General features: G+C 40.6%; 1 protein-coding gene across 2 annotated transcripts; it reads left to right on the top strand.

Moving 5' to 3' along the window:
* Positions 1-3120: 3120 nt before the first annotated feature.
* Positions 3121-5757, top strand: LOC145456086 (ficolin-2-like). Of its 2 annotated transcripts, XM_080334126.1 has the most exons (5): positions 3121-4088; positions 4144-4195; positions 4258-4347; positions 4494-4590; positions 5113-5757. In XM_080334126.1, exons 3-5 carry the CDS (start codon positions 4270-4272, stop codon positions 5256-5258), a joined length of 321 nt encoding a protein of 106 aa, XP_080190252.1. In that variant the 5' UTR covers positions 3121-4088; positions 4144-4195; positions 4258-4269; the 3' UTR covers positions 5259-5757. The 2 variants fall into 2 exon arrangements, with proteins under 2 accessions (XP_080190252.1, XP_080190251.1); XM_080334125.1 differs by lacking the exons at positions 3121-4088; positions 4144-4195 and having other exon boundaries at positions 4202-4347.
* Positions 5758-13171: the final 7414 nt, after the last annotated feature.

Below are 13171 nucleotides of genomic sequence, written 5' to 3'. Positions count from 1 at the left end.
GATGTTATGCTTATAGTTGAACGCAGTTTGAGCGTTGCTGCTTGGCGAGCAGTACGCATACACTATAGAAATTAAACATGGAACGGCAACGACTGATTTTGCAGCTTCGTTCCGCTTCGCCGAGGCTGGAGTGGAGAATTGTCTTGGGTAAGCTATTGTAGGATTTCTGGCAATCCAAACGCTATCTTCCCGAGTGCAGAAATTACTGAATTTGGTCTTGATCGAAAGCTACTGTTGCACCTCCAAGTCTGAAATATCGGCATTGTTCTGAACAATCGGGTAACCGCAACCCAATGATCAAAACAATGACCCGTTTCGACTCTCCGATTGTTCGAACAATGCCGATATTTCAGACGGATTCTAGGTGGATCAGTGCCTGATCATTATTTTATTTTATATTTTCGGAATCGGTGCAACAGTAGCTTTCGATCAAGACCAGATTCAATAATTTCTGCACTCGGGAAGCTAGCGTTTGGACTGCCAGAAATCCTACAATAGCTTACCCAAAACAATTCTCCACTCCAGCCTCGGCGAAGCGGAACGAAGCTGCAAAATCAGTCGTTGCCGTTCCATGTTTAATTTCAATACCTATATGTATTACGAACACCGGACAAAAGTTTGGAATTTTGTAGCCTACTCGTCAAATAAAACATTACGGTTTGCACGACGAAGCATTAAAAATCAACAGCTGCTCAGTGCTCACTGCTCATATATATCATAACCGAGCCGTTTCTCGTAATGGCCGCTTGCATTACATTATCTGTATTAAGTTACAGGCAGAATTGTATGTTCACTTTCTCTTATTCTGATATGATTTTGCTTGAAACGGGCGCCGTTATTTCACAATTCTTTACTCAACATTTGGACCTGCCGCCATAACCACCGGCTTATATACAATGTCAGCGTGGCTTGTAGCTAGAAATGGAACAAAAACAGCGAATCGTCCCCCACTCCAAACGTTGGTCTTGGGCCCCTATCGGGTAGTTAATTTTCAAGATGAAGATTTAATTTCGTCAATAATATTGGTAATTGCATTATATTACAATTCATTTCTATTCCTCTCTCAGCCCCCGATGGTCTGATTTACCTGAAGAGCTGGGAGCACGTAATTCCTCATTATAACATCTGGTAGGCCCATCTTGTAATAATTACTTTAGGGTATGTTGTTAATTCGAGACCTCCGGTCTGTTATATAATCAAAAGATATTGTTGTGGCCAAAACGTAGCAGACCATCATCAATACTTGCGTGAGACGCAGACACAAATTGCCATGTCTTTAATGCTCTGTGGGTGCCCGGGTGGCATTTGCATTGGGGGCTTAGATTGGAAGGACCGGAATATTAGTCACGCCCACCCAGCGCGTCTATTGACAATGGACACATACCCCAAGTTTCGACGAATGTCTTTCATTAGTAGCACATTTCGTGGATCCGCATGTTGGCAGAAACTGCATAGGTGTTTTCGTGTGTCGTGGCGCGGTATTGAATGGGACCTAAATGCCTGTTACTATAAATTATACATGCTTTTTTCATGGGGAGGAGACGTAGGCTATGTATTTCAAAATCAAGCTATCTAGAGACATTTAAATCGCGATGCTCGTAGACAATTTCCAAGTTCATGAAATCTCTTGAAAATAGTCTATAATTTGTGTTGGTTTACGAAATACTTTTGAGTCCCCGTCGAGCTCGCTCCCCACCCTATTAGGAAATTAGGAGTCGGGGATATCTAGACTACTACTATATCTACTAGTCTAGATATCCCTGTTTGGGGTGCGGCAGTTGTGGACCTGGAAAGAATGCAAATCGTTGAGTGCGATAAATCGTCCAATATAAAATGGACAATTGGTACTTTATGACGTAACAGCCAAATATCGCATCTTTTTTTTAAAGAAAGTTGTTATCTTTTTAGGCCTTTTCAACGCAATCCATATATTGTCTTCCGATATAACTTGTAAGATGCAAAATATGTGTAATCGTGAGTAATCGTGAGTACTTTTCCAATGTAATCGTAATCGTAATCGACTACTTCCTGATTTTGCTGTAGTCGTAATCGTAATCGCGTCATTCAGAAGTAATCGTAATCGCAAGCGATTACATTCACGAAGTAATCACCCCATGTCTGGTATTCATGTATTTTCGGAACATTTGGTGTCACGTCCAGATACGATGACATGGAAGCTTGGTTGTTTCAGAGATAGTTTGCCAACGGACTGCCTATTGTTTGAACTGAAATATAGCAACGCTGCGCAACTTCCGTGTTCCCGCTGAAGACAAATTCCTGGAACTAACGCTGTTTCTACAGCCGTTGAGCCTGATTCATATCACTGAGGCATGTCAAGAGTTATCCTGACACTCTGGCAATGTTCGGTAACAGCAGTGGTTCCCAAACGGTGTGGAATTTCCCAGTGGTGGGAATTTCGGGAATTCTGGTGGGAAATAGACTCACTTTTGAAAAAATCTTCATAGTAATATTCTCCTTTATCAAATGTCGTTTTGAATTGCCGGCCGAATATTTCGTATCTCATTTGCAATTCAGCAATTCATATTGTCAGTGCCTCCAATTAGCGAGAATCGCCTGGATAGCGACACGCTATCTCCAGAAATGTTTTTATTCATTTGTATATAATCATCGGTCAAGAAACGTAGTGATAGAAAAATTCTGATTCGTTGTAATAAGAGCTCATATTGCTGAACATGTATCCAAGGGAGATCGTGGACTCGCTAATTGATAGCACATACAAATGAAATTACATAGTTATGTTATTTCAAGTTCTTTTAGTATTGTGCGAAAGTGTAGTTTACGGCGGCTTACATATAGATCGCACGCATATGAGTTCGTCAACATCAGGAAGTTTATCTGACCCGTGTATTATTCGGCATTTACGTGTAAATTGATGCTACCCCGCAACATTTGGAAAATTTTCAAACCCCTCCTATTTTTCTATTGGCTGCGCGCCGGGGTAGATACATATATTACGGCTACCAGTTCACCGCTGCGTTAATTTCATTGTGTACTGATCAATTCCGGGGATCTTAACAATCACCAATAGCACGTACCATTCACTAAGCAAAGTCTTGCAAAATTTATTGGATGTAGCACTTTCAAGGGTAGATATGGATATAGAGATTTTAGGTGGGGAATGAAGGCTCGGAATACATCGGAAGTGGGGAATTATAGGATAAAAAGGTTGGGAACCACTGGGTAACAGGGATTCTAATATTTATGCGACATGCCAGAAAAATACGTATACAGACTATCTTTTCATTGTATCGCAGTCTGGTGATTTTTTTAAACGATGAAAATATTAATAAACCTGATTGATTGATTGATTGACTTACCAAACAGGGTCTATAAAAAAACGCCATGACTTTACAATGCCGTGTAACTTCATGCGCATCATGCAGCCTACATTGATTGGAGTGCATTTCTGTTTCTCTATACTACCGCGGTGATGAAAGTTTACTGCATAGTCTTGTAGATAGGTGATTCGTTCTAACAGAACCAGTGGCATTTGCTTATTGTGAAGGCCATTTGAAAGTCGCTATTGCGCTAATTCTTGTGTATATGATGAAAAGAAGTCAAGAGTTTCTCTGGTTGTTTTAGTGTGGTAGAGTCGTATCCAGCAGTATGAAAAAATGTTCGGAGAGTCTTTTGCTCTTCCCCTCCACTTACAGTTGTCCGTTTTTGTGATGGTCGTGAGTCATCAATCATAGTTTTTTTCGAAATTCAACGTTATTTGAGATTTCCTTATATGACCTGATGCTTCATCGAGTGAATTTGCTATTACGATCGATTCGACGTATTTCAAAAACGATGAAGTTGATGGCTGTGTAGAAAAAATGGTATTGCGGGGATAAATTGGAGTGCACGTAACTCAGAAATGCAATGGCGGCTGAGGCTTAGTTGAAGTTTGTCGCAATATATTCTACATCTATACATTGATCTATCCAAAAACGCTATCTTATTGAGATCAGTAGGAATACGTATCCTCGCGACATCTGCATTAAATGTCAGATTGCTTCCGAAAATGTCGCTCAGGATTTGGCTTCTTTTCATGTACGGATTCATGATCTACCTTAGTTCGTCAGGTATACGAAGAATTTGTGTTCCAATTCGGAGCGGATCATTTTTTCTCTTTTCCAGCGAAATTCTGCGCGAGAAGATACGTAAATGGATCTCGAAGGGGGACTGTGGGGTTGGAATACGAGTAGATTGACGTCACCACTTCAGGTTCTATTCTGTTTACTTTTCATGAAGGGTCCGGAAAAAATGTCGGGGATGCAGAAGGAACTTCAGCGCAAAATTAAACATGAAAAGAAGAAAAGCATTGCAGGCAAGGGATCGACCGTGAGTAGCATTTCAAATCTTTCTTTTGCAACCCTATCAGGCAAATTGTTTGAGAACTTCAAAATAAAGTTTGAACCAAAATCATAAAGACAATCAAGAATAGGATGCATAACATTTCTGAAACTTTATTATTTGTACCGCTGCAGGTATTCCAACGCAGAATAAACGGAGATGTGGATTTTTACCGAGGTTGGGATGATTACAAAAAGGGATTCGGTAATGAAGATGGAGATTTTTGGCTCGGTAGGAAGATTTTGATTAGATTTCTTCGATCTTAACATGGTTACGACCATACTGTTCTCTCAAAGCTGCGCGCATGCGCGATTGTCACTGCGCATAGAAAATCTGTGCCTCGCGCAATAAAAATCAACCTGTGGTTCGAAAAAAAAATGATCACTACGTCTTTCGCAGAATGCACTGGTGCTCGTCTGACCGAACTGTAAACGTTGATCGTGAAATGCCGCAACTGTGCAGTGGAGGACGTTGAATTACATTTATACATTTAGGTTGCAAAACATATGACACGTCACTAACTTAATTCGCTTCCACATTATGCAACAGCACGACTGCACGCAGTCCGAATACGGGGGCTTTCTGAATAAAATGGCTTCAATGGCTTAAATTCATCATGAGAGCGCAGTTGTGTTTGCGCAGACTTGTGAAAAATTCGAGGGAACATTGGTTATGACCGTTGAAATGTGTAGGTTATTCTTGGAAAATGACTTTATTCAACACATTCTAACATTTCGTAATGTTTGTCTCCAGGGCTCGAGAAATTGCACAACAGCACAAATGAAGGAGACATGGAATTGGAAATCAACATGATCACAAACCATTCAGATATTCATTATGTGGCGAAATACAGGCGAGTTTCAAGCAACGGTTCTCGTGACCCAATATATCTGTTTTAAAAAAAAGCTTTATACCTGTAATTCTCAAACTTCTTTGTCCGTCAAGGACGTCTCAAACTTTAGTTCAAATTCAGCACAATTATCCGCAGAGCTAGTGCAGGGGCATAATCTGCGGCCGCAACACCAATGGGTAGCGGGTTCGAGCCCAACTGAAGTCAGTGTTGGGATCAAGTCACTACCTTCGAATCACGAGTCATCTCGAGTCATTGCAGATTTTGACTCGAGTCAAGTCAAGTCAATCGATTTTCGAAGGTGACTCGAGTCAAGTCAAGTCACTTGATTTTTGGAGGTGACTCGAGTCAAGTCAAGTCAAGTCACGAGTCAAGTCACAATTCAAGTCAAAATGAATTTTCGAAGTATGAGTGATGATTCAAAGTCATAGCATTTGGCCAGCTGTGTGAAAAACAGATTAATTAACCTTTATCTTGAACCAAATAACGAATATAAGGTTAAATATACAAGCAAAAAGGCATTGTACCTCACTAATAAAATACTTGAGTAACTGTATAGTTATATGCTAAAGTCTGTTATCATTAGACAAAATAGAGGGCCGAATATGAAGCTTCGAGAAGTTTAAACATATTGATATGGTACAATACACTAGTCATCTACACATCCGTGAGAATGTAGACGTAAAATCTATACAGATTCTATTTAAGTCATACAAGAGGGTTGGTAAATCTACTACTATCACGGCAACGTAAGCTCTGATCATTTCGTTTGCTGCCAATTTATTGGTGATGTAACAATGGAGCAGTGGAAGTGGAACTTACAATAAGTGAAAGACTGGTCGCTCTCGTGTCACTGGCGTATCGCGAATTATCGGAACATGCACATGCTACAGTGATTTAGTCGACACCATTTACTTATTGATGACTTGAAATTGACTCGTAAATTTTGCTCCGAGTCACGAGTCAATCCACATTTCTGAAGCGCCGAGTCAAGTCAAGTCATTTTTGCAAAGTGACTCGAGTCAAGTCAAGTCATACGAAAAAGTTGACTCGAGTCATCCCAACACTGACTGAAGTCGACTCCAGAAGTCCCACCTAAGTGTTGGAAGTTATCCAGGCTCCTCCTCGCCATTTCATTCGCGTGGGCGGTGGCTTATAAAAGCCTAAAAATGGACCGTGCTTCAAGTCGGGAGCTACGAAATCAAAATAAAGAATGTCGACCTCATTCAAATTACCATTGTAGTCGAGAAACCCCGTGAATACCACAAACAACAACGTCAATTATCCTGCAGCCGTTTTTTGAGAATCCTGTGAATATTGCCAAGATGCTTGTTGCCAGTTTTGAAATAGTATCGCAATATTACGCGTCAGATCCACTCCCCATTCTCCTCGAAGTAGCCTTGGCAATAAGACGTTTGAACACCACTAGCGACCGCTAATGAGCATCCGTATATTTCCAGTTCCTTCCGCATCGGCCCCGGCTCCGACAACTACACTCTGCACGTTTCCGAATTTTCCGGGAATGCCTACGATGCTCTCGAATGGAACAACCATCGACAATTCACAACGAAAGACGCGGATCACGATGGTTGGGCGGAAGGGAATTGCGCTTCTGACTGGGAAGGAGCCTGGTGGTATGGCAGATGCGGCAACAGCAACCTGAACGGAAACTTTATTAAAACAGTCCACAAGGGAATTTGGTGGTATGCCGACCGCCGTAACAACCTCCTGCGCTTCTCGGAGATGAAGTTCAGGAAAAAAGCGTGAAAATGGAAATCACGTCACGGGTCCGCTATCTTTCTTTTGCGCCGACTAACGGCTTTGAAAATGGCATCGTGGGAACAGTTCTTTGTTATTCCTACTCGGGTGAAACTTTCTTTACCATTCTTTCTGACTATTGTTTCAGGCGGATTTATTTCAATATCAATTATTACTCCCCTAAAGATTTTTTTGTTTTGTTTATTTTGACGTAACAGACGCATTAAAATCAGAAGCAAATCCAGAACCTACTTGCTTTGTTCTACTTGTATATTTATGTATGATATTACTTCCACTTCCGAAGACAAGCAGAACATTTCACCAATAGCTTTACTCAACGTTAGCGATTTTCGGAGGGGCTCACAAAGTACTTCTTCTTTTTTGTAGTACTCAAGCAGTTTATGCGTGCTCACACTCATTACGCGAATGGGTATGTTTTGGATCTACTTCCACTTCTGCCGAAGAGTTTTACGAGCAAAAATATCGGTCAGGAAGACATACCATCTGTACATCTACTTGATTATCACTATTTTTGCCACTTCTGCATAATAACTCTGTTACTCACGGCTTCTTCCGAGTGGTTACTGCTTCCAATAACAATCAAGTATTTTATGCAAAACTGCGGACTTTTTGGGAAATAGGTGGCTCGAGTCAAGTCACAATTGAAGTCAAGTTGCCTTTTCAAAGTATGAGTACGATTATTACGTCATTACATTTTACTAGCTGTCTGAAATACAGAGTGAGTATAGCCATTGATTCTGAACCGATGAACGAATATAGAGTTGAATATAGAGTTGAATATACAGTTATACACGGAAGAAGGTGCGTAATACCATAGCAATTTACAACGTAGCTACGTTGTAAATTGCTATGGTAATACCGTTTAATTATAGAGATTGTAGGATGGAGCGACGACTCATTGTTCTCAGTTTAGATCCGTCACGCTTGACTTTGCGTAGTGAAATTCCGTTCGCGAAAGTTCGATTGTCCTATTTTACATGTAAAAGTATAGGCAATTTCAGAAATACATGGACGAATTTGACCGCCAAAAAAGGGTGGAAATATTCGAGGTGGACGTTTAAAATTTTGCATGTTACGAGGAAGCATCAATATGTTCTCACTAAAAAAATTCCCAACTGTCCTCAACCCAGAACACATCTGAAATCAATTTCCCGCAATGCCTTATTCAGCGATAAGTTCTCCGCGGCCGATGAATCCTGTAAACTCGTAGACAATGCTATAATTGATAAGGCTTGATGCGGTAATAATTGAGTGGCCGTTGACAGCCGACGATACCAAACTATTTTCTGTTAATACGCAAACGATGAAGAAACGGAAAGCGAATGAAAAAGAGCAAAGACAAAATTGTCACTTCCAAAAGATCAATATCGTACACTGTTTCATCGGGCATTAGGCCGAGGTGGATGTTACATTGGAAGATTGTAGTTATTCATTTTGACATCTTTCTTTCTGTTCACTAGGCTACATCGCATTGCCTTATATCCCGTTGTACATTTCGCGTCTTACGCAGATAAATATAATAGAAGCGTCCCTGCAATTATGGTCAACAACTGCGCTGTTCCTGGATGTAGCTATGTGAATAATCCGCGTATCAATACGTCACTCCATACGGAGACGTAAGCTGGCAGCTGTCTCAACTTCAACCGAATTAACAGCTAGAGCAATTTACAATAGAGCCGAGATCTGCGAGAATCATTTTGAGGAGTCTGATATCATTCAGCTGAAAACCAGAAAGCAAATCAAAATGGGAAATTTATTGCCTGAAAGATGTAGCATATTCAAATTCATAAAGGAATGCGTGGTATCTCTCACTCAGATGAAGAAACAAATGCACCAAACGATTCCAATTGATATGTTTATTCATATAAAAAGAAAGGAAGATCCGTTCTCCAAGAAAAGATGAGTTGCCGGTGACAGAGAGGCACAAACATATTCCAGATTTGGTTCAATCAGTTACGAATTTGAACAGCAAAATTGGGGGTATAGCAAGCCTAATGGTTTGATGTCACAATTAGATATGCCATCAGTACCAATGTCACAGAAGACAGCATTCAAGCAAGTGGAACAACAAGATTCAAATCCAATTCCTCAAGCCGTGACCCAAACTTGGAAATAGAATGACGATTGTTGTAAGCAATCTTCAAATGTCAATTACTCGGTCGATGTCAATTTGCTCAGTTGGTGACGGGAGTTTATGCACTTTCTCGTGCTTCTTGAGTTCCCTCACGGTGAGGAATATGCCACATATACGCCACAACTGATTCCACTTCCCTCATCCATTCCAGGTCGATTGATTCCCCATCCTTCTGTGCAAGCATAACATTCAGAACTTTACTTCCGTTGCGCTACTCAAAGAATAATTACAATACCGGCACGGTACAAGAATATGGCTCACTGGTTCTAGATAATATCACAGCAATGTCCGCTAGCAGATGTAATCGAAGGAGGCGACAGCTAGCTAGCCTATACGATCAACAACATTGAATGCGGTAATAACGACTTCTACTTTCTCGTCGGCAAGTTAAAATACATGGCAGATTCACGAGATTAAACGCAAGTCCTTCACGCAAGTATCCAAGATCAGCCTAGACTTATACGACCATATTAAGACATCCAATTTCTATGACATTCCTTTATAACTATTCAACCTCCTATATGCCTACCCATTCCATCGACAAATATGCGTTATTATCAACAAAATCCCCAACTTTCACCATCTGAATTCCACAAGGGATTGATAGTCGTGCTCGTAACAATGGGTTGTTCACTACGCAAAGCGGAGCGTGAACGATCTAAAGCAGTGTCTCCCAAACCTTTTGAGCTACCGCCCCCCTGGACAACGAATAAAGTGCCACCGCCCCCCCCCCGACACCCCCCTCACCACGTCTAATCATAAAACGAAACTTGTTCTGCATTTAATACAGCTAATATTAAGACGGATGAAGATAGTGTGTCAATATCATCATTCTCGTCATAATCGGGTAAAGTTTTGATAGCAGCAATATCAGTGTAAAATCTCCAGTGTTCACTTCATGTAGGCCTACTGACAAGTAGGTTTCTGCTGAGGCAGAAACTTATACACGGCGCTATGAGAACGTTCTATCAAATATGAGCGGGGAAGGCGCTTGTGTATGGAATACCGTAGCTTGTACTTTTTAAAGGAAAAAGAGGGCCTGACCATAGGTGGAGGTGTATTTTCCACCGATCTATCTGGTGTCATGGGGGCGCACTATATAGCTTATGACGACAGTATGAGGCAATTGATCGCCTGATCTCATGCAAATGATCGTAGCTTCATATGATTCATATTTCCTACTGTTAATCACCGAGCATATGGATATTTTTCCCAAGAGCTTCCGTCATTATATGTAAACAATTCACCGGAATTTAGCCACTCTCCGAGCTGCAGAATTGCGCCAATTTTCGCTTTGCAGATCTAAATTATATACTAACAGGTTGTGGCATTATGCTACTCAGATAGCCAATTCAAATTTACCATTATATACAATAATATGACGTTCGGAAACTCTATTTTGCGTTATTCGCTATATACGATATAAATATATATACGGTACTATATAACCATTACAATAAATCACTTTATTCCATCAATTTTAATAATACACTGTGATTGACTCCTAGCCCAAAATCAGTTATGGATCGGAAATTGACTATATAATCCCAATTCGAGCATTAATTATTGCGATTTCAAAAATAAGGCCCTAGGTCGATTTCCAGTTTTGTCTTCACGTTTAGTCGTGAACTAAATGTATCGACGATCCATTCATATCAATTCATCCTTTCATCTGGATCATGGCCTAGGCCATGTCTGGATGTATAGAACATTTGCAAGTCAAGTCATTTTATATGGAATCTCATTACGTTTATAGCAATCCTATTCAGACGTTTGTCCTATCGCATGACCATACCTAGACGGTCATCTCTCTCCCCCCACTTTTTTAAAAGGGCAGGCTATTTTATATAATTCCCTAATATACTATGCATTTGTTTAAATGTGAAACTACGGTTATTAGCTTCATCGCTGCATTCAGTTGTTCTATTCCCAATCAACGCGTGCTCCGAAACACGGGGCTTTGTCGAATCACGAGGAAAATAATTTGGCTGCCTAGTTGTCGTTATGAATGAGGCGAGATTACCAGCCTTGGGTAATCTTTGATTTCGAGGCATGCCTGCCTTTACAGTCACTTTACGGCCTCTGGTCTAAAAGAACTTGCATCCTAAAACTTCCAGACCCATCGCACTTTCATCCCACAAATGATGTGCCCAAATTCCGTGCTTGCCCTCGAACTCATTTTCATCATCACATTTGTTAGCGCGTATCCTAATGGCGCTTTCGAGAGGCTGGCACGTGTGCGACTTAAAATATAAAACATGACATATAACGACCTAATATTCAAATCAACTTCGCGAATGCTGTTTCCAATATTTGCATTTTGTGCAGCCATTGTCAAATATCCAATTGTTCAACTCGTATCCACCCACGGAACACGTTATGAATGGGAAATTATACTTCTGAAATGCACCAAATAATTGTTTACCATTAAGGGGCTTTGACGATAGCAATTGAATTTTATCTAGTGGATGACGTAATGCTGCTACATTCGAGCAGAGTCAAAGTGTCATGAGTACTTTGCCTACACAGCATGGCCGTATTTTCACGAAACGATCCCCCTTTATATAATGATTGTCGATGTAGCCAATTACCTGTATATAAAGCTACTTTCCACTACGATCGGATAATTATCTGCCAAAACTTCGATTTTGCATCTCCATCGAGTAGATTCATGAATTCTCCACTTAATAGCATGGTCGAAAAATTAAGGTTAGTTCAGTGTGCGCAAATGCCGATCGTGACGTGACGCGCAACGCTGCGCAACTTTCGTGTTCTCACTGAAGATAAATTCCTGGAACTAACGCTGTTTCTACAGTCGTTGAGCCTGATTCATATCACTGAGGTACGTTAGAGTTTTCCTGGCACTTTGACAATGTCCGGTAACATGGATTCTAATATTTATGCGACATGCCAGAAAAACGAATAGACTTACCAAACAGGGTTTATAAAAAAGCGCCATGATTGTACAATGCAGTGTAACTTCATGCGCATCATGCAGCCTACATTAATTTGTGTGAATTTCTGTTTATCTATACTACCGCGGTGATGAGAGTTACTGCTCAGCCTACTGTAGATCGGTGATTAGTTCCATGCAGTGGCATTTGCTTATTATGAAGGCCATTTGATAATCGCTATTGCGCTAATTCTTATGTATGATGAAAAGCAGTCAAGAGTTTATCTGGCTGTTCTAGTGTGGTAAAGTGGTATCCGGCAGTATGAAAAAATGTTTGGACAGTTGTGCGGTTTTGTGATGGTCGTGAGTAGAGATGGTATGAACGTGATGGTTACGTTCGCGTTCTGTGTGTGAACCTCAAATATTTAGAGGTTCGCACGTTCACAAACGAACCTCGATAGGTTCTGCACTGTGAACCTTTTTCATATATTACAATTTTCACTTCATCATAACATCTTTCATTGAAATTTATTGTATATCAACTGCGGAAAGCTATGTGCATGGCGCTGGCAGCATAAAAAATCAACACTAAACGAGCATGCACCTTGACAATCTCAAAAGATTTTACTTGCTTTGATACAAAATTTCGCTCGAATGTTTAGTGACTCTCTGCTGCGAGCTTGACTCGCAGTCACACATCATCAAAAGCTAAAGGTAGTCAGCGATTGATGCTTATTCAACCAATCCATGAAGTTGATATCGTTGTCTGATGTAAAAAATCTAGCTGGCGTACCGGGCCAATCTTGATTTCATATGTTTATTGTATCATAAAAACCAAATCCGTGCGATTGGGGTGTTGGCTACTGATGTATAACTTGTTAATGGGTAATATCGATAGGAAGTATAGAAACCAGTTTTACACTCTGCTCAATATCAACGTATCAATACTCAGATGCCGAATACATTGTCCAGTCTGGCCTAGACCGTTAAGGCGTAAGCTTATATTCCCTTGTAAGTCCTCGTCGAAATTGTTGGCAAAGCGACGGAAGATATTGATTTTATGGGATCATATCATTCGATTGCCCCAGTGGATTCATTTGGCGACGTTTAATAAGCCAGTATGTACTTCAACATTGTGGAATTATGTGGCCCGAGT

The sequence above is a fragment of the Botryllus schlosseri genome, chromosome 14, assembly GCF_051294905.1.
Source record: "Botryllus schlosseri isolate E-star chromosome 14, Bs_hap1, whole genome shotgun sequence".
NCBI classification, from domain to species: Eukaryota; Metazoa; Chordata; class Ascidiacea; order Stolidobranchia; family Styelidae; genus Botryllus; species Botryllus schlosseri.
The sequence above is the reverse complement of the archived record's forward strand: the minus strand, read 5'-3'. Positions and strand labels throughout refer to the sequence as shown.